The following is a 27,546-nucleotide window of genomic DNA, read 5'->3' on the forward strand; positions in this document are numbered from 1 at the left end:
GTTGCATTCAGATATTCACGACCAAAAAACATTAGATACTTGTTGGGGTAGACCCTAAAAGGATAAAAGAGAACTGAAACACCAACCAGTGTATCACGAGGCAATTACTTGTATTTAGATATTCACGACCAAAAAACATTAGATGCTCGTTTTGAGAAGACCCTAAAAGGATAAAAGAGCACTGAAATGCCAACTAGTGCATCACGAGGCAATTAGTTGTATTAAGATATTCATGACAAAAAAATATTAGATACTCGTTCGTGTGGGCCCTAAAAGGATAAAAGAGCACTGAAACGCCAACCAGTGTATCATGAGACGATTAGTTGCATTCAGATATTCACGACAAAAAAACATTAGATACTCATTCGGGTAGACCCTAAAAGGATAAAAGAGAATTGAAACGCCAACTAGTGTATCACGAGGCAATTAGTTGTATTCAGATATTCACGACCAAAAAACATTAGATACTTGTTCGGGAAGACTCTAAAAGGATAAAAGAACACTGAAATGCCAACTGATGTATCACGAGGCAATTAGTTGTATTCAGATATTCATGACCAAAAAACATTAGATACTCGTTCAAGTAGACTCTAAGAGGATAAAAGAACACTGAAACCTAAATGGGTGTTTTGTTATTGAATTCGATAGAAATATGATTTTTCTCATAATAAATAACCAAATCTAAATTAAAATGAATATTTCTTAAATTCAAATGGATAAATTGATATATATATTGGGTGGAATTATAAATCTAAAGTAATTTCCGAAGTAAATAGGATTTTTTCTTCAAAATCTCATTTAAGATGGATTTTGTTTTGATTTAAAAACATATTTCGTAAGAAAAATGGTTTATAATCCGCGAAAAACAAAGGGTCAGGACATTTGATGGATATGGAACCACATTTCATATCCCCCTCCCGCCTCGGGCTCGTACTGTGAAATCTGTGATCTGTTGGTGTGGCGATGATGAACTCAAACTTAATTTAATCTTCATCTCTTCCAAATCATTGACCGTACAAACCAGAAAAGTCGTGAAAGTAAAACAGCATCAGACAAAGAAAATCCCAATTCCAAGAGGCAATTCATCGATCCTTTGCTCGAAGTTGCAGCAAAATCACCGCAACCAGATATTCATGCCGTGTCGGCGACTCATTACGTTCTTTTAGCAGACTTCTGATCGTTTTCCCGGCGATCACTGTGAATCATTCGGAGAATTATTGTTCGTATGGATTTTGATTGACGCCATGGTTTAGAAAGAGCTATTCAGCTGATAGACGTGTTGTAACTCTGTCTGAGAAGTATGGCGTCGGAATCGGCGTCGTTGGACTCGGTTTTTCTCGAGGATTTTGGTCAGAAGGTTGACCTGACTCGGCGGATTCGTGAGGTGCTTCTTAACTATCCTGAGGGAACTACTGTTCTCAAGGAGTTGGTCCAGAACGCCGATGATGCAGGCGCCACTAAGGTTTGTCTCTGTCTCGACCGTAGAGTCCATGGCCGTGAGTCGTTGTTGTCGGAGTCACTGGCACCGTTTCAAGGGCCTGCGCTTTTGGCCTACAACAATGCGGTATTTACAGAAGAGGATTTTGTCAGCATTTCAAGGATTGGTGGTAGTAATAAGCATGGTCAAGCCTGGAAGACTGGCAGATTTGGGTAAGTTTCCCGTTGCAATACATCTTGACATGTGTTTAGTCTTACTCGTATTGATAAAGATGGAATTATGGATAGTATTTTAGTTCACGAGTTATATTCTTAACCAGAACTAGTTTTTCATTGAAGTAACGAAAAAAGATTAATCCTGAAAGGATACAAATTTCATGAAGGAATGAGAAGAAAATAAAACGAAAACGTTTGTCAAATTGACTGTACTATCTCGTCGTTCTATAATTTGTTCTTATATAGTTTCATTTGGCCTGGCTAGTGACAACTTTGCATTATGATGAACCAATCTTATGTTTGCTTCTGTTTGGAGAACCTTTAGCTAGAGGTGTTTATGAGACAGAATTTCCACTGCATTACAATCTCGAATTTCAGGCTTGTGTGTAGCTTTTTTTTTTGCTCTGTAACCACTTCCATTCAATTATAGTGAAACAAGTCCGTTCATATTTACATATATATCAGATATGGGTCTTCCCTCCAAGTCAAGTAGTCTTATAACACTTGTTTTTTGGGAACAGTTTCTAAAAGCTCCAGTTATGTTCATAATTCATGGTTCAAAACCGGCTAACTAAATTTAAATTTTCTGATAATGAAAAGTAATAAGACTGTTGGTAATGGTTATGATTTTTGGAATTAATTGGCAACACGAATTTGCATTCTCATCTCATATGAATTCCTGACGGGCTTTAGTAAACCTGTGCTGTGCTTTCTCTTTCCAATGGCAGTTGATGGTTTTGTTAGCTTGAGATCATCTTCCTTTGGCACCTTCACTTCATCTTGTTACTTCCAATAATGTGAAGGATTTAATCTTTATGAAGTGCAATGCAATTTCATTGGAGAAAAGTACAACGCAAAATTAGATGTTGACATGCTTAAAGCCAGCATACAAGTTGAAATTTCTTGAACATTTCTGGAAAGTACTTTTGGCTATTATTTTCCTTTGGTTGTTGTTACCCTATTCTATATTTGTAAAATTTTTATTTAAAAATGTTAAAAATGTATCATTGAATGGTCATCCTTCAAGAAAACCATGACATTTCTCTGGATGAACAATATAGTGCCTTCTTTTGGATCCTTTTGAAGGAAAGAAATCAAAGTGTCTTTTTGGATCAAGACTGTTCCTTCAAAATGTTCTTTGACCTTAATATTTATTATGCTATTTTGTGGTGCAAACTGTCTAACCCCTTCGCTTCTTATAGTTATGCTTCCCTTCTAACCAATTCAAAAAACCTTTTGTAATTGTCATGGAATTTTATTCCTTCTGAAAATTTTATACATCAACGAAATTGTTGTACACACACATATATAAATCATTATTGGATATGCTAAAAGCAGTCAGTAGGAAAGATAATTAGTCCCTCTCTCCATTCCCCTGTTAACAATCATTTAATAAATTCTACATTTTCCGTATTATCAAAAGAAATGGAAATACAATTACATTTTCTTTAATATTTTGCTTGCCATGTTGACTTCATAATAACAATTTTTGGTTTAATTTTATAGGGTTGGCTTCAACTCTGTGTACCATTTAACCGAGCTGCCTTCATTTGTTAGCGGTAAATATGTTGTTATGTTTGATCCTCAGGGAATTTACCTTCCAAAGGTTTCTGCAGCAAATCCTGGAAAGCGAATTGATTTTATTCGTAGCTCTGCCATCTCACAATATAGAGATCAGTTTCTTCCTTACTGCGTGTTTAATTGTGACATGAAAAGTTCTTTTGCTGGAACTTTATTTCGGTTGCCATTGAGAAATGCAGATCTAGCAGCCAGAAGTAACATTTCGAGGCAAGCTTATACAGAAGAAGATATTTCTTCCATGTTTGCTGAACTTTACGAAGAAGGAGTCTTAACGCTGCTCTTTTTGAAAAGTGTTTTATGCATTGAAATGTTTGTATGGAATGATGGTGAGACAGAACCACAGAAGCTTTATTCCTTTTCTGTGCGTTCAGCAAGCAGTGATATTATTTGGCACAGGCAGATGTTACTAAGGTTATCAAAATCAACAACTTCCACTATGAGTGATACAGATAGCTATTCACTCGAATTCTTGAGTCGAGCAATGTCTGGAACTCAAATAGAGGAAAGGATTGATAGCTTTTTTATAGTTCAAACCATGGCATCAGCTACCAGTAGGATCGGCTCTTTTGCTGCCACTGCATCAAAAGAATATGACATTCACTTGCTACCTTGGGCATCGCTTGCTGTTTGCACATCTGATGACTCCTCAAATGTAACCTCAGTAATTTCAAAATTTCTTTTACTTTGTGGAATCTCTGTCGCCCTTACACCTGCACCCACACCGGTTCCCATACCCACATGTTTATGCACACCACCATGCACACAAATACACACTGCTTTTGGATGATATCTTGCATTGTGAAATCATTTGAATTTTTTTAATCAATGTTTTTTCTTTGTTTTTTTTCTTTTTGTAAGAAGCTAGGCGTTTGTTGAGAAACATGAAAGAATACACAAGAGCATCCGAAAAACAAGCCCAACAAAAAACGTACCAGAAAAATTACAGGAAGGTCTATAACGTATCAAACCAAGTCTATAATTACAAAAAGGTCTAGTGGCCACACCCATGAAGAGTTATTAAACCTGACCACCTCTTAAACCTCATCACAAGATACTCCAAATCTCAAAAACATTATATTATTTCTCTCAATCTGAACTCCCCACAAGATGGCCAAAGAAAAAAAAAAAAAAAAGCTACTATGTCAAAAAATTGTGTCCCTCTCAAGGGTGAACTATTTTCTCTATGTTAATTACAAAAGAATAAATTAATTGAATAGCCAATGAATAGGTGATGTAGTATGGTTAGTTTTATTTTCTTCTATGATATAGTTGGCAGGCTCAGAACTCCTTATCTCCAATTGTTATAGTAGCCGCCAAATACGAGTACTTGTATCGTCACTGCTTCTACCTTATTTAGGGAGCTGAATTCTACTCAATAAAAGACTAAATCAATTTCCATCATTTTGATGATATTGGTGTTTTTGTTCTTGGGCCAAACACTACGGTTGGAAGATGGGAACTTGATTTTGTTGGAGATAGGTTTACACCTACAGAAAATTGAATGCTTACTAAACTTAGTCAACAGCAGCAACAACACACGATCCAGTCAGGGATTTGGAAGAGATGTCTCAGTTATGAGAAACACCTTGGTGTAGGACTCTGATATTTTATATATTGCTAAAGCAACATCTATTTGAGTGAATCTTGGAGAATGAGTACCCTTGGAAGGCATCTGACACATGGAAGTCGGAGATGCTAAGAATCTTGAAAAATATTTGGAATGAACATTCTTGAAATTGAGTTTTAATCCGCAGGGAACAAACTTGCGCTCTATAATTTGTATGAACAACAGAGGGAAAAGGTAGCTGTTGCCTCCATACCACCAGTGTCAAGACTTGTAAGGGTTCTAATTTGGATAACCCTAAAGAAGAATTTGTTCGCAAGTGTGGTGATGGGAAGCAACAACATTGCAGGAACCCATATAATTATCCTTCAGAACCATAGATTGAAGATTGCTAATCAATGAAGTGTACTTGAGGGGCTTAAAAGGGCTGGGATGTATGTCCTAATTTAAGTTTCACAAGTATTAGTTCTTCCTGGGGGTTCTTTGGAGTTGAAGTTCCTTCTCAAAAAAGAATTTTGAGATACATTTTTTGGCTTTGCAAAAGTAGACTAGAATATCAAAGGAGTTCTAGGGCAGGCAGAACCTTTCAAGAGGGCTCTGCTTGCCCCTTGAGGGTGCACAAATATGGGAGAATATTCCTCTCGTTGCCTTCTTACAGAGCTGTAGTTTTGCAGTTCAATTATGTTATTTATACCAACTCTTATTAGTTTTCCTCCCTTCCTTTCTTTCCTTTGATAAAATTGCAGGATTGTGCCTACTGGTTTCTCTTGTAAATTTCTTTCATCACTGAAATTGAGTTCCTTGTAGAAAACCGTTTCATGCTGGAACATATGACAACCTAAACCAAATAAAGGCTTTTCTGTGTTTTCAAGGAAACCAATTTGAATGCCTACCCCATCGAACCACCTCTATGTCTGAACATCCATCCTCTCATTTAATGTTTTCTCATTCGCATAGATACCTTACCTCTCCCGGGTAACTTGTGTGTGAATTTTAAATGGAGTGGAGGATGGTAGTAACTTTTACTGTTTCTGTGTCTTTTGAAAAAAAAAGTTCGTTATTTTTCTGTTTCAGCAGTCTGTTTGGTAGGTTGTAAACTTATAATAGGTCCTTATCTGTAACTGTAATAGCTATCAAATATGGCAGTATTGCTTGGATTGATTTTGAGTGAATGATTTCAATTCAATAGAAACAGGAAAGAGTATTGTCAATAGAAGCCTTAAAAATGAAGTTCTAAATGATCTTTGGGACTAAGAACAAATATATGTGTTATGCCTACGTGCATTGACAAGGTGATAACGATTTAAGCCTCACTTTCTTCCCAAAGAAACTTTTTTTCTGCATTTTGATCTTGTACTTTATTAAGTTTAGCATACTTTGCATCTCAAAACTTGAAACCTTTCCAAATATGTTTATAAAATATCAAAGGTTATGAAAAATGAATGCAGAGAGAACCTTCCCATTAGCCATAGGAGTCACAGAGAACTCCCCAATTCAATTGCAATAACCTTTTCATACTAGTATTTATTCTCTCAAACTTGTAAGTTTAGCTATCTCAAGTCATTTACTTTACTTGTACCATTACTCTCGTTGAATGTCATTTTCTCATATAAAATTTATTATAGATTAGATTTAATGGTGGAGTTCTTTGATCTTTTTTTACTTTCTACATGATTATGTTCATGAATCATAGACTCCTACTATATAATTGTTCACTGCATTACTTTATGTTGCAAGATCTTTTTTTTCCTTGCCGATCTCCTGTTTTATGCAAACACATGATCTTATATACAATTGTAATGCAATATTTGACAGAATAGTGTTCTCAAACTTGGTCGGGCCTTCTGTTTCCTCCCTTTGCCAGTAAAAACTGGTCTAACTGTTCAAGTAAATGGATTCTTTGAGGTCTCATCAAATCGACGAGGAATTTGGTATGGGGCTGACATGGATAGGAGTGGAAAGATTCGTTCAATCTGGAATAGGCTCCTTTTAGAGGATATTATTGCTCCTTCTTTTATAGAACTGCTTATTGGCGTGCAAGTATTTCTGGGTCCAACAGATGCCTACTTTTCCTTGTGGCCCAGTGGTTCATTTGAGGAGCCATGGAACATATTAGTTGAGCAGGTGTACAAAAATATCGGCAATGCTCTTGTTCTGTATTCAAACGTTGAAGGTGGAAAGTGGGTGTCACCAAATGAAGCCTTTCTTCATGATGACAAATTCGCAAGAAGTACGGAACTTGGTGAGGCTCTGGTGCGTTTAGGAATGCCTATTGTGCATCTTCCCGAAAATCTGTCCAACATGCTTTTAAAGTTCTGCTGTACTTTTCAACAGAAAGTGGTTACACCCTGTACTGTTCGTCAATTTCTTAGGGATTGTAAACATGTTTCTACTCTGAACAGACCTTACAAACTTGTATTGTTAGAATATTGCATTGAAGATTTGATTGATGCTGATGTTTGCACACATGCATTCGGCTTACCCTTGCTGCCACTGGCAAATGGTGATTTTGGGTTATTTTCAGAAGCCTCAAAAGGGATCTCTTATTTTATTTGTGATGAGTTGGAATATAAGCTACTGCACCAGATTTCTGATAGAGTAATAGATTGGAATATACCACTCGCCATATCAGCTAGACTTTCAAACATTGCCAGGTCTTCGACATCTAATCTTTTTGCTTTTAATGTGCATTATTTTCTCCAGCTGTTTCCAAAATTTGTGCCTGCTGACTGGAAGTATAAAAATGAGGTGTTTTGGGACCCTGAGTCTTGTAGCAACCATCCTACTTCGTCATGGTTTTTACTCTTTTGGCAATATCTTCGTGACCATTGTGAAAAGTTGTCATTATTCAGTGACTGGCCCATTTTGCCGTGCAAATCAAGGTATCTTTATAGAGCCTCTAAACAATCGAAAGTAATTAATGTGCAGATGCTTTCTAATGAGATGCAAAATATACTCAGTAAACTTGGATGCAAGTTGCTTGATCCCTACTATAAGGTCGAACACCGAGACTTGTTCCACTATGTAAATGATGGTAATTGTACAGGCATTTTGGACTCTATATATGATGCAATTTCTTCAACTGGGGGTTTACTGCTAACTTCACTCCACAATTTAGAGGTTGAAGAGAAGGATGGACTGCGTAGGTTTCTTCTTGATCCTAAATGGTATCTTGGAGGATCTATGAAGGATAATGAATTAGAGAAATGCAAGAGGCTCCCCATTTTTAAAGTCTATAATGGAGGATCTGCTCAAGATTTTGGTTTCTCAGATCTTGAAAGCCCTCGAAAGTACTTCCCACCCTCAGATGTTGGAGAGTGCTTTCTTGGAGTAGAGTTTATTTTCAGCTCTTCAGATGATGGTGAAGAGGAGATTTTGTTAAAATACTATGGGATAAAAAAGATGGGAAAGGCATCTTTCTACAGGAAACATGTATTAAACCAAGTTGGACAGTTGCAGCCTAAACTTCGTGACAATACCATGCTTTCTGTTTTGCTAAACCTTCCACAGTTATGTGTTGAAGATGTAACCTTCAGGGAGTGTTTGTCGAATTTGGATTTTATTCCAACTTCAAGGGGCACTCTTAAGTGCCCTGCTGCATTGTATGATCCTCGTTATGAAGAACTGTGTGCTTTACTTGATGACTTCGATAGTTTTCCTTCCACTCCTTTCAACGAATCTTACATTCTGGACATTTTACAAGGTTTGGGTCTTAGAACATGTGTATCTCCTGAGACCATTGTGCAAAGTGCTCTTCATGTAGAAAGATTTATGCATATGGATCAAAATAAGGCTCATTCAAGGGGTAAGGTTCTTCTATCATACTTGGAAGTTAATGCAATTAAGTGGCTTCTCAATCCAACAAATGAAGAGCATGGGATGGTGAATCGATTATTTTCTACAGCTGCAACTGCATTTAGACCTCGTAACTTCACTTCCGATCTTGAAAAATTCTGGAATGATCTTCGTAAAATTTCCTGGTGCCCAGTATTACTTACACCTCCTTTTGAAACCTTACCCTGGCCTATTGTCTCATCCATGGTAGCTCCCCCAAAACTTGTAAGATTGCCCAAGGATTTGTGGCTTGTTTCAGCAAGCATGCGAATACTGGATGGTGAGTGTTCTTCTTCAGCTCTAGCACACAGCCTTGGTTGGTCTTCTCCCCCTAGTGGCAGTATTATTGCTGCTCAACTTCTTGAGCTTGGTAAAAACAACGAGATTGTACATGACCTGGTGCTTAGGAAAGAACTAGCTCAGGCAATGCCAAGAATTTATGCATTGCTGACAGGTTTGATTGGTTCAGATGAGATGGATGTTGTAAAAGCTGTGCTTGAAGGTTGTAGGTGGATTTGGGTTGGAGATGGGTTTGCGACATCAGAAGAGGTTGTCCTTGATGGTCCTCTTCACTTAGCCCCTTATATTCGGGTTATACCTATTGATTTGGCAGTTTTTAAAGAATTATTTTTAAAACTTGGAATTCGGGAATTTCTGAAGCCCAATGACTATGCTGATATTTTGTCTAGAATGGCAATTAGAAAAGGATCCTCTTCTCTCAACACACAGGAAGTGCGGGCAGCCATTCTCATTGTACAACATCTGGCTGAGGCTCAACTTCCAAAGCAACAAATTAATTTATATTTACCTGATATTTCATGTAGACTATTGCCGGCCAGCAACTTAGTTTACAATGATGCTCCTTGGTTACTTGGGACAGACGATACTGATGTTTCATTTAATGGGGAATCGACTTTTGTCTTGAATGCAAGGAAAACTGTTCAAAATTTTGTCCATGGGAACATATCCAATGAGGTTGCAGAGAAGCTTGGAGTCTGCTCACTTCGTAGGATCTTATTAGCTGAGAGTGCTGATTCCATGAATTTGAGTTTATCTGGAGCTGCCGAGGCTTTTGGGCAGCATGAAGCCTTGACAAACAGACTTAGACATATACTTGAAATGTATGCAGATGGTTCTGGGATTCTATTTGAGCTGATTCAAAATGCAGAGGATGCAGGCGCCTCTGAGGTGGTATTTCTTTTGGATAAAACACATTATGGAACATCTTCAATTTTGTCTCCTGAAATGGCAGATTGGCAAGGACCAGCTTTGTACTGTTATAATGACTCTGTGTTTAGTTCTCATGATCTTTATGCAATTTCACGTGTTGGTCAAGAAAGTAAGCTGCAAAAACCATTATCAATTGGAAGATTTGGTTTGGGCTTTAATTGTGTGTATCATTTTACGGATATCCCCACATTTGTTTCTGGGGAGAATGTTGTTATGTTTGATCCTCATGCTTGTAATTTGCCTGGGATCTCTCCTTCTCATCCGGGTCTCCGAATAAAGTATGCTGGAAGAAGAATTCTGGAACAATTTCCTGATCAATTTTCACCATACTTACATTTTGGTTGTGACATGCAGAAGCCATTTCCTGGTACACTCTTTCGTTTTCCCCTTAGGAGTCCAGCTCTTGCTTCCAGAAGTGAAATCAAGAAAGAAGCTTATGCACCTGAAGACGTTCTTTCACTTTTTTATTCTTTTTCTGAAGTTGCTTCTGATGCTTTGCTTTTCCTCACCAATGTCAAAACAATTTCAATATTTACAAAAGATGATATAGGACATGAAATGCAATGCCTATATCGTGTGCATAAGAATACTATCAGTGAACCTTCTACAGAATCCAGTGCACAGCAGGATATTATTAACTTTATTTGTGGAAACCGCCAAGGTGAGTTAGACAGAGAGCAGTTCCTAAGGAAATTGAATAAATCCATCAGCAAAGATCTCCCATATAAATGCCAGAAGCATATTATAACAGAGAAAAGTTCTGGTGGTGATATATTGCAGCACTACTGGATAACCTCTGGATGTTTAGGTGGTGGGCTCCCGAGAAACAACTCAGGCGTGGGTGACAAGTCCTATAATTTTATTCCCTGGGCTTGTGTTGCTGCACTTTTACATTCTGTAAAGGTAGATGAGGAAATGAACTATGACCAAGAGGCTGAAAATAACTGGCTAATTGCTTCTGATTCAGTTCAAGTTTCTTCTGCGTCTATACAAGGCAGGAAACCTTTGGAAGGACGTGCTTTCTGCTTTCTACCATTACCTATTAAAACTGGACTCCCTGTACATGTCAACGCATATTTTGAACTTTCATCAAATCGAAGGGACATCTGGTATGGTGATGATATGGCAGGGGGAGGAAAAAAACGTTCAGAATGGAATTCTTATCTCCTTGAAAATGTTGTTGCCCCCGCTTATGGCCACTTGCTCGAAAAGATTGCATCTGAGATTGGTCACTCTGGTTTATTCTCCTCATTTTGGCCGTCAACAGCAGGATTAGAACCTTGGGGATCAGTAGTGCGAAACCTCTACAGCTTTATTGGTGATTTTGGTATTCTTGTTCTCTATACAAATGCTCGGGGAGGCCAGTGGATTTCTGCAAGACAAGCTATTTTTCCTGATTTTTCTTTTGATAAAGTGCATGAGCTTATTGAAGCATTGTCTGATTCTGGCCTGCCACTCATCTCTACTTCAAAGTCAATTGTTGACAGATTCATGGAGGTATGCCCGTCACTACATTTTCTGACTCCTCACTTGTTAAGGACTCTGTTGATTAAAAGGAAGCGCGCATTTAAAGACAGGAAAGCAACCATCTTGACCCTCGAATATTGTTTAGTCGATTTGAAATTGCCTTTTCAATCTGAAAGTCTGTGCAGACTGCCTTTACTGCCTCTGGCTGATGGTACATTTACCACATTTAACAAGAATGGGATGGGAGAAAGAACTTACATTGCGAGGGGCGATGAATATGGAATACTCAAGGAGTCAGTTCCCAGCCAACTTGTGGACCCTGATATACCAGAAGCAGTTCATGCAAAGCTCTGTGAGGTAGCCCAAACTGAGGATTTAAATATTTGTTTTCTTTCATGTCATTTGCTCGAGAAACTCTTCCTGAGATTTCTTCCCACAGAGTGGCAAAATGCTAGACAGGTGAACTGGAATCCTGGTCATCAGAGTCACCCTAGCTTGGAGTGGATAAGATTGGTTTGGTGCTACCTCAAGTTGCATTGTAATGATCTATCTCAGTTTTCTAAGTGGCCTATACTGCCCGTTGGCGAGAACTCTCTCCTGCAACTTGTTGAAAATTCAAATGTTCTTAGAGCTGATGGCTGGAGCGAGAACATGTTTTCCTTGTTGCTAAAAGTTGGGTGTTTGTTTTTGAGGCGTGATATGCCAATAGAACATCCACAACTGGAAAACTTTGTGCATCCTTCAACAGCAACCGGTATTCTAAATGCTTTTCTAGCTATTGCTGGTGATATTGAGAATGTTGAAGGGCTATTTCATGATGCATGTGAAGGTGAGCTGCATGAGCTCAGGAGCTTTATTCTTCAGTCAAAATGGTTTCTTGAAGGAAACATGGAAGCCACTCATGTTGATATTATTAAACGCATCCCCATGTTTGAGTCATATAAAAGTAGAAAATTAGTAAGTTTGAGCCAACCTGTTAGATGGATTAAACCCACTGGTTTATATGAGGATTTTCTGAATGATGATTTTGTGCGCATAGAATCAGAAAAAGAGAGAATCATTTTGAAAAGATACTTCGGGATTGGAGAACCATCAAGGGTTGAATTCTACAAAGATTATGTTCTTAACCACATGTCAGAATTCCTTTCAGAAAGGGAAGCTCTTTCAACCATTCTGCTTGATGTGAAGCTTTTAATTGAAGAAGACGCCTCCCTCAAATCTTCAGTTTCTATGATACCATTTGTTTTGACTGGAAATGGATCTTGGCAGCCACCTTCAAGGTTATATCAATTTTTAGCTTACCTCCTAAAGCATAATATATATGTTATCGCAATTTCTCTTATGGATTTTTTTTTTTTTTTTTTGCATTTATTGGATAATATATTTAAAGTGCTACAAATCAATGTGGATACTATCTAATCATTGAACAGTGTCGTAGCTTCAAGATTTGTAGGACTTTTCATCTACTTTCATTTTCCTTCTTTGACATTAACACTTTACAGTCCATCACCTTGATTACATGTTGTACTTTGTGGTCCATTGTATTTTTACTGTAGAGAAATAGAGCTTAGGAGCGGGTTCTTCAAAAAGATTTTTGAATTTACTTTTATACATACCACCAAGATCTCTGAGGTCACTTTTGTATCTTGTTCTAAAATCTATTTTTACATATATTAAATTTTTTTGTTGTTGATGTTTGCAACTAAAAAATTTCCTATTATACTATGCAGGAAATCGCTGCAAAAAAAGCTAGAAAAAATATAGAAGATATGTGGCAAAATAATTAAGTAGGTGGAAAAAATTAATCAGGTATAACAAGAAAATAGTGTCTACAATTATTGTGAAATATTGGATGAACCTGTTACGGGCCCCAGTCTGTGATCGAGTTATGGGTTTCTCGTAAGTGGGGTAGAATGTGTTTGTGTGGGCGAAGGAGAACTTTTTCTTTTGACCTATTTTGAAGAGTTGTAAGGCTGAAATAGAGAGAACCTGAATACCTCTAAGTTAAAGTACTAATTAGAATTTATCTTTTCCATGCTATCGTTAGTGGGTTCTATACGTGGCTGCTTCTTTCTGCTATGAGTGTAACGTGTGTACACTTGTAGTGTTATTGTATCAAAATCCTTCAACATATATAACTAAAGGTCTCTCAAGTCTCTTGAAGTGAAATGTTTGTACCGTTAGAAAAGGAAAAGAGAAAAGAGGAGGGAACATTTCACTGGCGAAAAACAATTGTAACTGTGCTGCGGTTAGAAGATGAGATTATAGCTATGCTTGAATTATCCCTTCTTTTAGAGCGTCTATTTATTCTTTAAAAGATTAATCAGTTTAGAAATTTGCTAAATCCTTCCTCTCACCATAAGGGAAAAAAAAAAAAAAAAAACTAAATTGTTGTTAACTTATTATTATTAGTTGTGTGTTTTTAAAGATACATACAAGGTATGAGGCAAAGTAATTTCGTAGGTAGAAAGTTATTCTGGCACAACAAGGAAATAGTGTCCACCATTATTGTGAAATTCTGGATGAATCCTTTAACATATACGACTAAAGGTTTACCAACTCTCTTGAAGTGAAATGTTTGTCTATCAGAAAAGGATTAAACAGAGGAGGAAATATTTTGCTTGTGAAAAACAATTGTATCTGTGCTGCAGTTAGGAGATGAGATTACAGCTATGCTTGAATTATCCCTTCTTTTGGAGCTTATATTTATTATTGAGAAAATTCTTAAATCCTTCCTCTCACCAGAAGGGAAAAAAGCATCTAGATTGTCGTTAACTTATCATTATTAGTTATGTATTTTTTAAGGAAACCTTAAGTATGCAATTTCTACCAGCTAATGTTACCGTATTTGATTTTCTTACCAGGCTGTATGATCCTCGGGTACACGAGTTAAAAAATATGCTGCATGAAGAAACCTTTTTCCCATCTGAAATTTTTTCAGATGATGACATTTTAGATGCTCTAGTCAGCCTTGGACTTAACAGATCTCTTGGTTTGACTGGTTTTCTAGATTGTGCTAGATCTGTTCCGCTGTTGAATGATTCTGAGAACTCTTACGCAAGGAGATTGTTTGTGTGTTTAGATGCTCTTGCACACAAGCTCTCAATCAACGTGGAAGGAAATTGTTGTGAACTACAGACTTCTATGCTAGTTGAGAGTGACTATGTTGATGATGACACTTCCATGGAAGTTGGCTCTCTCGATAGAGAGGATACCTCTGATATGGGCATTGATTCCTTAATAGGCAACCTGGCTGGTGATGAATCAGAGGAAGAATTTTGGTCTGAAATGAAGACTATAGCTTGGTGTCCTGTTTGTGCTGATTCACCTGTAAAGGTACTTCCGTGGTTGAAAACTTGTAATAAGGTTGCTCCACCAAGCGTTGTGAGGCCTAAATCACAGATGTGGATGGTCTCCTCTTCAATGCATATTCTAGATGGTATGCTTCCTTCAGTATACTTACAACATAAACTTGGTTGGACTGATTGCCCGAGGGTTGAAGTTCTATGTGCACAGTTAACTGATATTTCCACGCTTTATGGGGAACTCCGGTTGCATTCTTCACTAGAACCCGATATCAACACTGCATTGCAAGATGGGATTACCATTCTTTACTCAAAACTGCAAGAATATAGGGGAACTGATGATTTCGTGCTGTTAAAATCTGCATTAAATGGTGTATCCTGGGTTTGGGTGGGGGATGATTTTGTATCCCCGAGTGCTCTTGCCTTTGACTCACCAGTAAAGTTCTCTCCTTATCTTTATGTTGTTCCATCCGAATTATCAGAATTTAGAGATCTGCTTTCAGAATTAGGTGTTAGGCTGAGTTTTAATGTCAAAGACTACTTGGATGTTCTTCAACGCTTACACAAGGATGTTAAAGGGTCTCCTCTATCCACAGATCAGATGAATTTTGTAATCTGTGTGCTTGAAGCTATTTTAGACTGTTGTATGGACAAGCCAGAATTCACTGCTACCAGTATCCCTCTGTTAATTCCCAATTCCTCTCAGGTTCTGATGCTAGCAAATGATCTGGTTTACAATGATGCACCTTGGATGGAAGAAAACAACATTCTTGTTGGGAAACACTTTGTACATCCAAGTATCAGTCATGATTTGGCAAGCAGGTTGGGCGTGCAATCCATTCGTTGCCTCTCATTAGTTGATGAAGAGATGACTAAAGACCTACCATGCATGGAATATGCCAAAATTAGTGAGCTTCTTAAGTTGTATGGCAACGACTATTTGTTCTTTGATCTTCTGGAATTGGCAGACTGCTGCCGAGCTAAAAAGTTGCGTCTAATATTTGACAAAAGAGAACATCCTCGCCAATCATTACTGCAACATAATCTAGGTAACTGACATAAATTGTACTATTATGTCTTAACTATAATAAGTTAATATACTTCCTTTGAGTTAGTAGAGATTTTAGGTTTTCATTTGACCGAGAAAAAGTGTGTAGAATTTTTGTTTTGACTTTCTTAGAACTCCATGATAAGAAAGTGACTTTTGAATATTTTTCATTGTTTTATGAGAAACGAGAAAAAGATATAATAATTGTGATAAAAACAATAAACAAAAACATGAGATTCTAAATTTGGCATAATGCCATCGTTGCAAAATATGATAAGACATCCAATCTTGTGAACTCAAAATTAAAATAATAATTCAAAACTTTTAGGTCAGGTGTTCCATAAAGAAACTAGAAAGTGCACTCCTGACTAAACAGCTTCCAAATCTCTCTCTGTCATCAATGTTTGTTCCTCCCCCTCCAAATGCAGCAAAGAATATCTAGAAATGCTCTCCCAATGATAGCTCCCTTCCTTTTATTTGACCTTCATGCTTCCCTAAATAAATGTGTAAATATTTTGATAGGTATGTCTTTTCTTTGCTATATAAAATAACAAGTTATAGATTACAACCTATCGACATTTGACCAATTTGAGATGGTCAACCCTCTCTCCCAACATTACATACTGACTCCACTCACCTTTTATCCACACTACGCAAAGCTATTTAAAGAAAACACAAGCATAATTGAAAACATAACTAACCCAAGGAGTTACAACTTTCTATTCAAACTTTTAAACAAACTAACTTTCCAGAAACTGAAACTAACATTCCTAATCATCATTTATTTAAACCAGAAACAAAATTTTTCATTGAATAAATGAAAAAGAGACTAATGCTTGAAGATACAAACTCCTATTGAGAGTGAAACATGAACAGGAAAGAGAAATAAAAAGGGCAAGGAAGCGTCCCAAATACAAAAAAGCTGAAAGAATAAACTTGCAAAGAACTTGAGGGTCAAAACCAAACTTGAAACTTCGAAACCACAAAAGAGGGCTGAGAGAACCAGAGACAAGCTTGCAAAAAGAGAACCCCTGAATCCAAACACTAAAGAAAGCCCGCTGAAGGAACACTAAAATACACCTTTGAAAAAGCCCTCCCTAATCATCATCTGAAACTTCACCTTTGTGATTGGAGGTCCATACCTCTAGGGAAATGCACGTCTATAGAGTATGTTCTTTTTCTTTCTCTGATAGTGAAATATAGTGTTTTATCTGGTATTTTGTTGCAACCTAAGTGAATTTACCCATCCTGAAATATGCTGATTTTCACTGGTTACATTTTCTTCTGCATTTCTCTTTGCGATGAATTGTGAATTATAGTTGTTTTACCCTATTGTTACATGCATAGGTGAATTTCAAGGTCCTGCACTGGTTGCCGTCTTTGAAGGCTCTAGCTTAAGTACAGAGGAAATCAGTGGTCTTCAATTTCGTCCTCCTTGGAAATTAAGGGGTGATACTCTTAACTACGGTTTGGGACTGCTCAGCTGTTATTATGTTTGTGATCTCCTTTATATTGTTTCTGGTGGCTACTTTTATATATTTGATCCCCGTGGAATAGCTCTTTCTGTAGCTCCAAAATCTGCTCCAGGGGCAAAAATGTTTTCTTTGATAGGTATGTCTTTCATTCAACCACGGATGAATATATTTATGCTCTCCTCATATAAATACTTTATTTCAATAATTTACTATTTAGTATTAAACAATATCTTTGGCTCATTTACAGCATAATGCATTGTCTTCATTATTTCAAACCTGTACAGACTAACAGTACATGAAAAAAGTGCACATTGAAAGAACAATGCATCGTTTTATATTTATTTTTCTAAAAACATTATTGTAAAATAAAATGAAGAAAGTAGATGAATGTTTACAACAGGAATTCTCAAAGTACAGAAGTACATATTAACCTTCTCTCTCTCTCTCTTTTGATATGGAGAACAAGCTTTTCATTGATGTTGGGAATAGAGAGATTAACAACTATCATTAATCAATGAGAGAAATTTTTCATTTAATAATCAATTATTTTTCTCTTCTCTTTTAGGTAGTAATTTGATAGAGAGATTTAAGGATCAATTTCATCCTCTGTTGGGCGGTCAAAATATGTCATGGCCATCAGATTCCACCATAATCCGCATGCCTCTATCTTCAGCATGCTTAAAAGATGGACTTGAGTCGGGAATAGAAAGGATAAAGGAGATAAGTAGCAAATTTTTGGATCACGCTTCAAGGTCACTTTTATTTTTAAAATCCGTTTTGCAGGTATCGTAACATCACGAACATTCCTTTTTCCTATGAACTTTGTGGTGCTATGTTATCAATTCAATGATAAATTGTAGAGTGGTACTGATTTTAGGAAAAAGTCATTCTGCCCGAGCATTTTCAATGCAATATGTGCACACACACACACACACACACACACTAGTAACCTAATTATTGAGAAGAGTTTGCAACATATCAATGTTTTCTGGATTTAATAACCAGTTCAATTTATTAAGAGCTAAAAATCACGTTAATGGAAGGACAAATAAGGTATTAGGTTGAAAATGAAGAATAGTACCATCCAAAACCGTTTCTTACACATCCATGCTTTTCTATGTAATTTAGAAGATTCAGTTTTGTTTAATTTTGAAAGTTAAGTTGGATGTCTGATTAAAGCTCGGGCTGGTAGACCTTTGATTAGTCGAGGCAATGTCACTGTGCTTTTATCTGGATTCAGGAGTTCTTTAATATTTCTTCTTAATGAAAGGTAATTAAATTGTCAGGTTTCATTCTCAACCTGGGACCAAGGCGAGCTTAACCCTTACCAAGATTATTCAGTTTGCGTCAATTTATCATCAGCAATAGCAAGGAACCCATTTTCAGAAAAGAAGTGGAAGAAATTCCAATTATCAAGGCTATTTAGCAGCTCAAATGCTGCCACAAAAGTGCACGCAATAGACGTAATTCTATTCCAGGGAGATGCTCAATTTGTTGACCGCTGGCTTGTGGTGCTTAGCTTGGGTTCTGGGCAAACTAGAAATATGGCTCTTGATAGGTAAGATCGCTAATTTTGTGCAACAAATTTTGATAGGTATGTTTTCTTGTGCTTGGGAAAAATTTCCTGCTTTATTTTTTCATGTTGAAGTAAAAAAAAAAAAAAAACAGAGAGAGAAAAAAGAAAAAAGAAAGCATTGTATTCCACAATTTATCTCTATCACATATATTTGCTATACTCTTAACAACTTTTCAATTCTTATCGTAATTTGTCTGCTTTGTGGTAACGTTAATTCCATTCTTTTCTTCCTTCTAATTTTTCTCACCTCTCATATTTTTTCCAACTCTTACAAAGTGAGGAACTAAATCTGACTTATATATCATTGATATATATTGCAATTAATACAAAGTGGGCGTTAGGTTGAGCATTTTGAGCAGGGGCCATTAGGTGGTAGGTTCTAATTATTTTAATGAATATATTAAAGATAATTTTTTGAAGTTTATTCTAATGAGCTCGTGTAAGGAGGAATGTACGATGAAAATAGAATCAGCTTTGGAAAAGCTCTAAGCCCAATATCTGGTAGTTTATATTTTGCACTAATTGATACATTGTTTTGCCACTGATCTTTGTTTCTCACTCAGCGTCTACATCTTCTCTCCCTTCCATTTTCTCAAAGTAACTTTGTAATTATTTTTTTTTTTGAACTAGAAGCGAGTATAATTGCATCTTATGGTGTTTCCTATTTGCAGGCGATATCTTGCATACAACTTAACACCTGTTGCCGGACTTGCAGCTCATATATCTCGCAATGGCCTTCCTGCTGATATATATCTAAAGAGTCCTTTGATGGCTCCCTTTCCTTTATCTGGTGATATAATATTACCTGTCACTGTTCTTGGATGTTTTCTTGTTTGTCACAATGGTGGTCGCTATCTTTTCAAAAATCAAGTTCTCGAAGCCTTTGTTGAACCTCTTGATGCCGGAAATAAGTTAGTCGAAGCCTGGAACAGGGAATTGATGTCCTGCGTATGTGATTCTTACATTTTCATGGTATTGGAAATTCATAAACAGCGAAAAGAATCTTCAAGTTCTGCATTGGAGTCAAATGTGAGTCATTCCATAAGTTCATCTTTAAAGGCATATGGAAATCAAGTTTATTCATTTTGGCCTAGGTCTGGCAATGGCAGCGATTCTGATCTGGACCGAGGGTTGAAAGCAGATTGGGAATGTCTGGTTGAACAAGTAATCAGGCCATTTTATGCTCGTGCTATTGATCTCCCTGTGTGGCAGCTTTACTCCGGAAATTTAGTTAAGGCTGAAGAGGGTATGTTTCTTGCTCAACCTGGGAGTCCCGTGGGTGACAACTTGCTGCCTGCAACAGTTTGTGGTTTTGTCAAGGAGCATTATCCTGTGTTTTCGGTGCCATGGGAGTTGATTAAGGAGATCCAAGCTGTGGGAATTACAGTACGCCAAATTAGACCTAAAATGGTTCGGGATCTCCTCAGGGTTTCTTCAGCATCCATAGTTCTTCAATCAATTGATACATATTTGGATGTTCTTGAATACTGCTTGTCTGATATTGTGTTGGCTACATCATCTAACCATGCCGAGGATAGTATAGGAGCTGACTCTATTAACACCAATCCTGGTGGTAGATCAACAAATACTACAGAAGACAGTCCAACTTCTATTCCAGTCTCTAGCGTCCATAGTTTTGCCAGGTCCTCTAACCAAAATGGAGCCAGTTCAGGTGATGCTCTTGAAATGATGACAAGTTTGGGTAGGGCTTTATTAGATTTTGGTCGAGGAGTTGTTGAGGATATTGGTAGAAGTGGCGAGTCCTCGTTTCATAGTAACACCTTTAATGGAAGAAATAACAGCTACAGAAATGTAGACCAGCATTTTCTACAGATGGTTTCTGAGCTCAAAGGTTTACCATTTCCAACTGCATCCAACAATTTAGTAAGGTTGGGGAGTATGGAACTTTGGCTTGGTAGTAAGGATCAACAGGAACTGATGATCCCTTTGGCAGCAAAGTTTCTCCACCCTAAAATATTTGATAGATCAATCTTGGGAAATATCTTGACTAATGATGCCCTCCATAAATTTTTGAAACTGCAAAAGTTCTCTCTTAACTTACTGGCAACTCATATGAGGTCAGTGTTCCATGCAAACTGGGTGAATCATGTAATGAACTCAAATATGGCTCCATGGTTTTCATGGGATAATAAATTAAGCTCTGGGGTTGAGGAGGGACCAACCTCTGAATGGATAAGAATCTTTTGGAAAAATTTTAGCGGCACATCACAGGACCTTTTGCTCTTTTCTGATTGGCCACTTATTCCTGCTTTTCTTGGCAGACCGATCTTATGTCGTGTAAGAGAACGCCATCTTGTGTTTCTTCCTCCTGTTGCACATTCAGTTTCACCAAATTCCATCTTGGAGATTGGTGCTGGGGGCAGTGATGTGGCTGAGACATCTTTGAGTGATATTTCTAAACCTGAATCCCTTCAGCCTTACACTTTAGCTTTTCAAAGATTCCAGGACATGTATCCTTGGCTATTCCCTCTATTAAACCAATGTAACATTCCAATATTTGATGTAGCTTTCATGGACTGTGCTGCTCTATGCAATTGTGTACCTAATTCTGGCCAACCACTAGGGCAAGTAATTGCTTCTAAGTTTGTGGCAGCTAAAAATGCAGGTTATTTTCCGGAACTTGCATCACTTTCAGATTCAAATAGTGATGAACTCCTCAAACTTTTTGCTAAGGACTTTGCTTCAAACGGAACCAACTATGGGAGAGAAGAGCTTGAAATATTACGAACTTTACCCATATATAGAACTGTCGTCGGATCATATACACAACTGCGTGAGAATGATCAGTGCATGATCTCTTCAAATTCATTCCTTAAACCAAACAATGAATGCTGTCTATCTTATTCATCAAATTCAATGGAATATTCCTTACTTAGAGCCCTCAGAGTCCCTGAATTGGATGATGAACAAATTTTGATCAAGTTTGGGTTTCCTGGATTTGATTGCAAACCTCAATCGGAACAGGAAGATATCTTAATATATCTGTATACAAATTGGCGGGATCTTCAAGCCAATGCTCGCTTAGTAGAATGCCTGAGTGAGACTAAATTTGTGAGGAGTGCTGATGAGTTTTGCACAGATTTGTTTAAATCAAAGGAATTGTACGATCCAAGTGATGCTTTGTTAACATCTGTCTTCTCTGATGAAAGGAAAAAATTTCCTGGAGAAAGATTTGCTGCTGATGGGTGGCTTCATATTTTAAGGAAAGTTGGCCTTAGAACTACAGCAGAAGCCAATGTCATTCTTGAATGTGCCAAAAAAGTAGAGACTCTAGGAAGTGAATGGAGGAAGTCGGAGGAGGATGGCTTTGAGTTTGACTTGACAAATGCTCAAAGCGAAGTGCCTATGGAAATATGGACTTTGGCTGGATCTGTTGTTGAAGCTGTTTTTTCAAATTTTGCCGTCTTTTATAGCAACAGTTTCTGTAACGCTCTTGGCAATATTGTTTTTGTTCCAGCTGAATTAGGCTTTCCAAATCTTGGTGGTAATAAAGGTGGCAAAAGAGTTCTCGCTTCATACAGTGACGCAATCGCATCAAAAGATTGGCCTCTGGCTTGGAGTTGTGCTCCGATTCTCTCCAAGCACTGTGTTATACCTCCTGAGTACTCTTGGGGAGCACTTAATCTGAAAAGCCCTCCAGCTTTCCCCAAAGTACTAAAACATTTACAGGTAGCCACTCTACATCCTTCTTAATCCTATTATTTTAATGAGAGTGACCTAAGCAAAATATAGCTAATGTACTTGGACACAGGTTATTGGGAGGAATGGTGGTGAAGACACTCTTTCTCATTGGCCAATATCAGTGGGCATAATGTCAATCAATGAAGCTTCTTGTGAGGTTTTAAAGTATCTTGAAAGGATTTGGAGTACCTTATCTTCTTTGGGTAAATGTTTTCCATATTCTCAAGTAGCACCCCACCCCCCTCCCCTGTGGCACTTGGATGCGGTCTGCCAAATAGTTGACATTTATTTGTTCTCTAATTTTTTAATTATTAAGTAAATTGAAAGCACGTAAAATAATTTATTTGACTGGCTGCAAGTACATATATGTGTCCTAATCATATACTAATTTGAAGTCATATTATTTATGTTACTGCAAACTAAATGTAATCATATAATACACTAATAGTTAGGGGGAAATATCATTTCTGACTTTTCTTCTCATTGCATGTTAGAAAGCTACCCGTAGGTACATAATTCAAGCATATTCAGGTGGAGGAAAAATAAGGGGAAATACAGGATTAAAATAAATTCAGGTCCTTGTCCAAATAGTTTTCATTAGTTGGGTTAGTCTCATACCGTTAATTGATAAGTACTCTTTTGGGTAGTTCTTTTTTCTTTTTCCTGAGTTATATGGCCATCATCTCTCTCAAGGAAAACTCGGTTATTTCGGTAGATTGGCATTAAAAAAGAGGTTTCTAACCAATCCCAATAGGTGCTTAGTTATAACATTTTCATATAAGATCCGAAACTGTAATAAAAATAGACATATGTATAAGAAACGTGGAGGCCAGATATACTGCACACTGAGAAAGACAAGGGAGAATATAAAAAGATGTTCTTAGTGTTGTCAATTGAAAAGGTTCACCAGCTTTTGGATAGTTACGAGGGAGGTTTATTGGAGATTAAATTCATTATTTAATTTTTAACATGACTGATCTTTTCTTCTTCTTCTTCTTGTTATTATTTCGTATGTCTGAGTTGCAGTTTAGATGGGAGTTGTAGTTTCCTTTTCCTGTTCACCACATTTATCTGTGTAAATCCTTCTTTCTGAGCCCTAATTTCTGTACAAGTCTCGGAAAGCATTTTAATCAAAAAAGGGAAAGATTCTGGGAAAGAAAAATAATCAGCCCCTAACTTGTATATGCCTTCTGTGCTTGTTTTTCTTGGGGGCGGTGGCTTGCTAGTGCCAGTTTCTACAATACTTGTCATATGGGTTAAGTAAAAAATCTGTTCATCCTTGCAGATGTTTTGGAATTGCAGAGAGTGGCATTCATTCCTGTGGCTAATGCAACACGCTTGGTCAAAGCTAACGCTCTCTTTGCTAGATTGACTATTAATTTATCTCCTATTGCATTTCAACTTCCCAGTGGATATCTTCCTTTTGTGAAGATTCTTGGAGATTTGGGGCTACAAGACGGACTATCAGTTGCTTCTGCAAAAGATCTTCTATCAAGTCTTCAAGTGGCTTGTGGATATCAACGCCTAAATCCTAATGAGCTTCGGTCAGTGATGGAAATATTACATTTTATCTGTGATGAGGCTACTGAAGCAAAGATTTTCTGTGGTCGGGAACCTGAAGTCATAGTCCCAGATGATGGCTGCAGACTTGTTCATGCAACGTCCTGTGCATATATTGATACGTATGGTTCTCGATATATAAAATGTATTGACACTTCAAGGCTAAGATTTGTTCACCCAGATCTTCCTGAGAAGATATGTAGAATTTTGGGCATCAAGAAATTATCTGAATTAGTCATTGAGGTAAGCATGTCATCTTGATGCATCAGTTCTTGTGATTCCAGTATTTTCCTCCTTTTGGTTCCCATTTCGTCAGTTGACAAATATTATCTTTAATTGGAAACCAACTTGTGTGGCAGGAGTTGGATCACGAGGATAGTATAGAACCCTTGGAGTGTATTGGAGCAGTGTCTTTAGGACGCATCAAAGAGAAACTGTTGAGCAGATCGTTTCAGAGTGCTGTGTGGAATGTTGCCAATAGCATGGTTAGTTACACTCATACAAATAAAAATCTAGATCTGGAAGCTGTTGAGGAATTACTGAAATCATTTGCAGAGAGGCTTCAGTTCGTTAAATGTCTACATACTCGTTTTTTGCTTCTTCCAAATTCTATAAACATCACACGTCCTTCTAAAGATTCCATTATTCCAGAATGGGAGGACGTAAGGCATCATAGGGCTCTTTACTTTGTTAAGCAATCAAAAACTTGTATTTTGGTTGCTGAACCCCCTGCTTGTATATCAATCTTTGATGTCCTTGCCATTGTTGTGAGCCAGATTTTAGGATCACCTATTCCTTTGCCTATTGGTTCTTTGTTTTTCTGCCCTGAAGGTATTGAAACTGCCATCGTTGATATTTTAAAGCTTTGTTCTGAGAAGACGAATGAAAAATTTACTGGAATTAGTAGTTTGATTGGAAAGGAAATACTACCTCAAGATGCTCTTCAAATACAGCTTCACCCATTAAGACCGTTTTATGCTGGAGAAGTAGTGGCATGGCGGTCTCAAAGTGGAGAAAAGCTGAAATATGGTATGGTCCTGGAGGATGTTAGACCTTCAGCCGGCCAAGCACTCTACAGATTCAGGGTAGAGACCACATCGGGCATCATCCAGTCTCTTCTTTCTTCACAAGTTTTATCGTTTAGAAGCATTTCCATTGATGGTGGCCCTTCCTCTTCAAACTTGCTAGATAGTAGTCACATGGTTATCGATAATGGTAGTTCCGTCCAAATGCCAGAGAACTCGGAAAGCGGCAAATTACGATCTCAGGTTCGGGTCTTGTTCTAGATTGTGTTTCTACATTTTATGCTATGTATCCCTTCTTTTTTAGTCTTGAATTAGGGAACTTGGATGATGAATTCATTTTAGTTCTTGGTTTAGGAACTGGAGAAATAAGTGTTATATTGTTTACCGTCTGTCTTCTATCTGAGTCTATCAATAAATACTTGGACAAATATTTGTTATTTCTTCATAAATTTTCATTTGTACACTGAAAAGATTTATTGGTTGGCGCAGCCTGCTGCAGAACTCCAATATGGCAAAGTATCTGCCGAAGAACTGGTGCAGGCAGTTCATGAAATGCTTACTACTGCTGGAATCAATGTGGATATTGAGCGACAGTCCCTCTTGCAAAAGACCATAACCCTGCAAGAACAATTGAAGGATTCTCAGGCAGCTCTTCTGTTGGAACAGGTATGCGTTTGTTGAACTATATGTGTTTGGATTTGTGTGCTCGATGTATTGTGTAGAATAGAACTATCTAGTATTACCAAAAACTTCGATAACACGAGCATGCAACCTTACATCTAAGATATAGAGCTCCAAGTATACTCGACACGAGTCTATCATTCAAAAGTGTTTTTAGTGTGAATGTAGAAGTCTATCCCTCAGTTACAGAAGAAGTTGATCCACTTAATAGAAACCAGTTACTAACAAAATAACCAACCCACAAACTAATTAACAAAGTAAAACCCAAAGTTACAAAATTAAATCCTACTATGTAAAAGAAAACTGTGAACTTTCTGTCGTTTCACACAGTTCCAAGTGCTTGGTAGGGTGATGCCCGACAGTGAGGAAGTCTCTTTGGTGTCGTATTAGATGCGCGGTCTGAGTGCGAGGGAGAAAAATAGTATTAAAGCGTTTAATAGGAAGGTTAGCCGTAACATGGTGGTTACAACAGATAAATTCTCCACCACCTTTATCTACTCATCTATGGACTCGCGTTCCTTTTTGCCAAAGGGCTCCAAGAAAGGTTAGCCGTGCTCCAACTGCACTACCTTCCTCAACATCCACAGTTTACTTGGCATTTCTTTTCACCAGTAAGCTCCCCAGTTAACTTGCACCATCATTGTGGAAAACGCTCGACCTTTTAGGTGCTAATCTACGCCTTCCGACTCATTGTACAAGCATCTAATTGATGATGCTTGAGTTTGCAATGATTGGAGCTGAGATTCCTCACGAAAAGTTATTCTTTGTTTACTTTTTTCCCCTTCTCCAAGAGAATCCTCGTTTAAAAGGGTGCGTGAGACGAGTTGGGGGAGGTTCAAAGTTAGGCTAAGGATCAAAGTTATATAAGACGGGACAGGGAAGGAGGATCATAATCCCCATCCCTACGTCTGAAAGTGAACGAGGAAACTATTAGAGGAGCCCTCCCCTTATCTCCCAATTCCAAACTATTTGAAATACTCACTCAATAAGCCCCCGTCTCCAACTCACTAGTTCTGCACAGCATCACTCTAATAGCAATTCTAGGAATTATCTCGTGATGTTAAAGTTAACAAGACACGTATCTTTCTAAATATCTTGAGATCTATTCATGGTTTCTCAATCAATTTTGCAGGAAAAGTCCGATGCTGCAGCCAAAGAAGCCGATACAGCGAAAGCAGCTTGGGTTTGTCGGGTTTGTTTGACTTCCGAGGTAGAAATAACCATAGTTCCTTGTGGCCATGTTCTGTGCCGTAGATGTTCTTCTGCTGTTTCGAAGTGTCCATTTTGTCGACTTAAAGTTTCAAAAATCATGAGAATTTTTCGACCATGATCTCTGCTACTTCAAGGATATAACGTTCCCACACGACCAAGCAACATCCAAAAATGGCGAATTCGACTCCGGGATCACTTGGCTTAACCACAAGAACGACATGGTTTTGGCTTTCCAAAGAATTATTGGTTATATTTGTTGTACAACAGGGGGTCGAAATGTAAATAAAAAGTGAAATCTCAGTTTCGTTTATCTATAAACTTGTGATTCATTGGTGTACAGAAGGTATATTCAACAACGTTAGCAATATTGATATGTCCAATAAGATTTATTCTTTATTCGTGGAAAATTTGACTGGTTGCAGTAGTAGTGATCTGTTCATGTATATGTTACAACTGTTTGGCCATTTTTACGTGAAATTCACTGATATGAAATTAATACTTAAATCTTTATCTGCTTGCATTATTTTTATCATTTTTTTTGTGAATTTATAAAAAAATTAAAAAAAAACAAGGACTGGAGATGAGTGGTATCGATCCTCGTACCTCTCACATGCTAAGCGAGCGCTCTACCAT

At 37.5% G+C, this 27,546-nt stretch overlaps 1 protein-coding gene across 2 annotated transcripts; it reads left to right on the forward strand.

Moving 5' to 3' along the window:
* The first annotated feature begins 896 nt into the window (after positions 1-896).
* LOC111460612 (sacsin) lies at positions 897-27,373 on the forward strand. Of its 2 annotated transcripts, none has more exons than XM_023103814.1 (13): positions 897-1,650; positions 3,160-3,886; positions 6,614-12,609; positions 14,194-15,683; positions 17,030-17,293; positions 17,723-17,940; positions 18,444-18,715; positions 19,405-22,423; positions 22,506-22,638; positions 23,721-24,238; positions 24,355-25,263; positions 25,510-25,686; positions 26,834-27,373. In XM_023103814.1, exons 1-13 carry the CDS (start codon positions 1,301-1,303, stop codon positions 27,029-27,031), a joined length of 14,271 nt encoding a protein of 4,756 aa, XP_022959582.1. In that variant the 5' UTR covers positions 897-1,300; the 3' UTR covers positions 27,032-27,373. The 2 variants fall into 2 exon arrangements, with proteins under 2 accessions (XP_022959582.1, XP_022959583.1); XM_023103815.1 differs by having other exon boundaries at positions 1,574-1,650; positions 3,242-3,886.
* The last annotated feature ends 173 nt before the right edge of the window (positions 27,374-27,546 follow it).

Source organism: Cucurbita moschata, unplaced genomic scaffold, assembly GCF_002738365.1.
Source record: "Cucurbita moschata cultivar Rifu unplaced genomic scaffold, Cmos_1.0 Cmo_Scf00024, whole genome shotgun sequence".
In the NCBI taxonomy this organism is placed as follows: domain Eukaryota; kingdom Viridiplantae; phylum Streptophyta; class Magnoliopsida; order Cucurbitales; family Cucurbitaceae; genus Cucurbita; species Cucurbita moschata.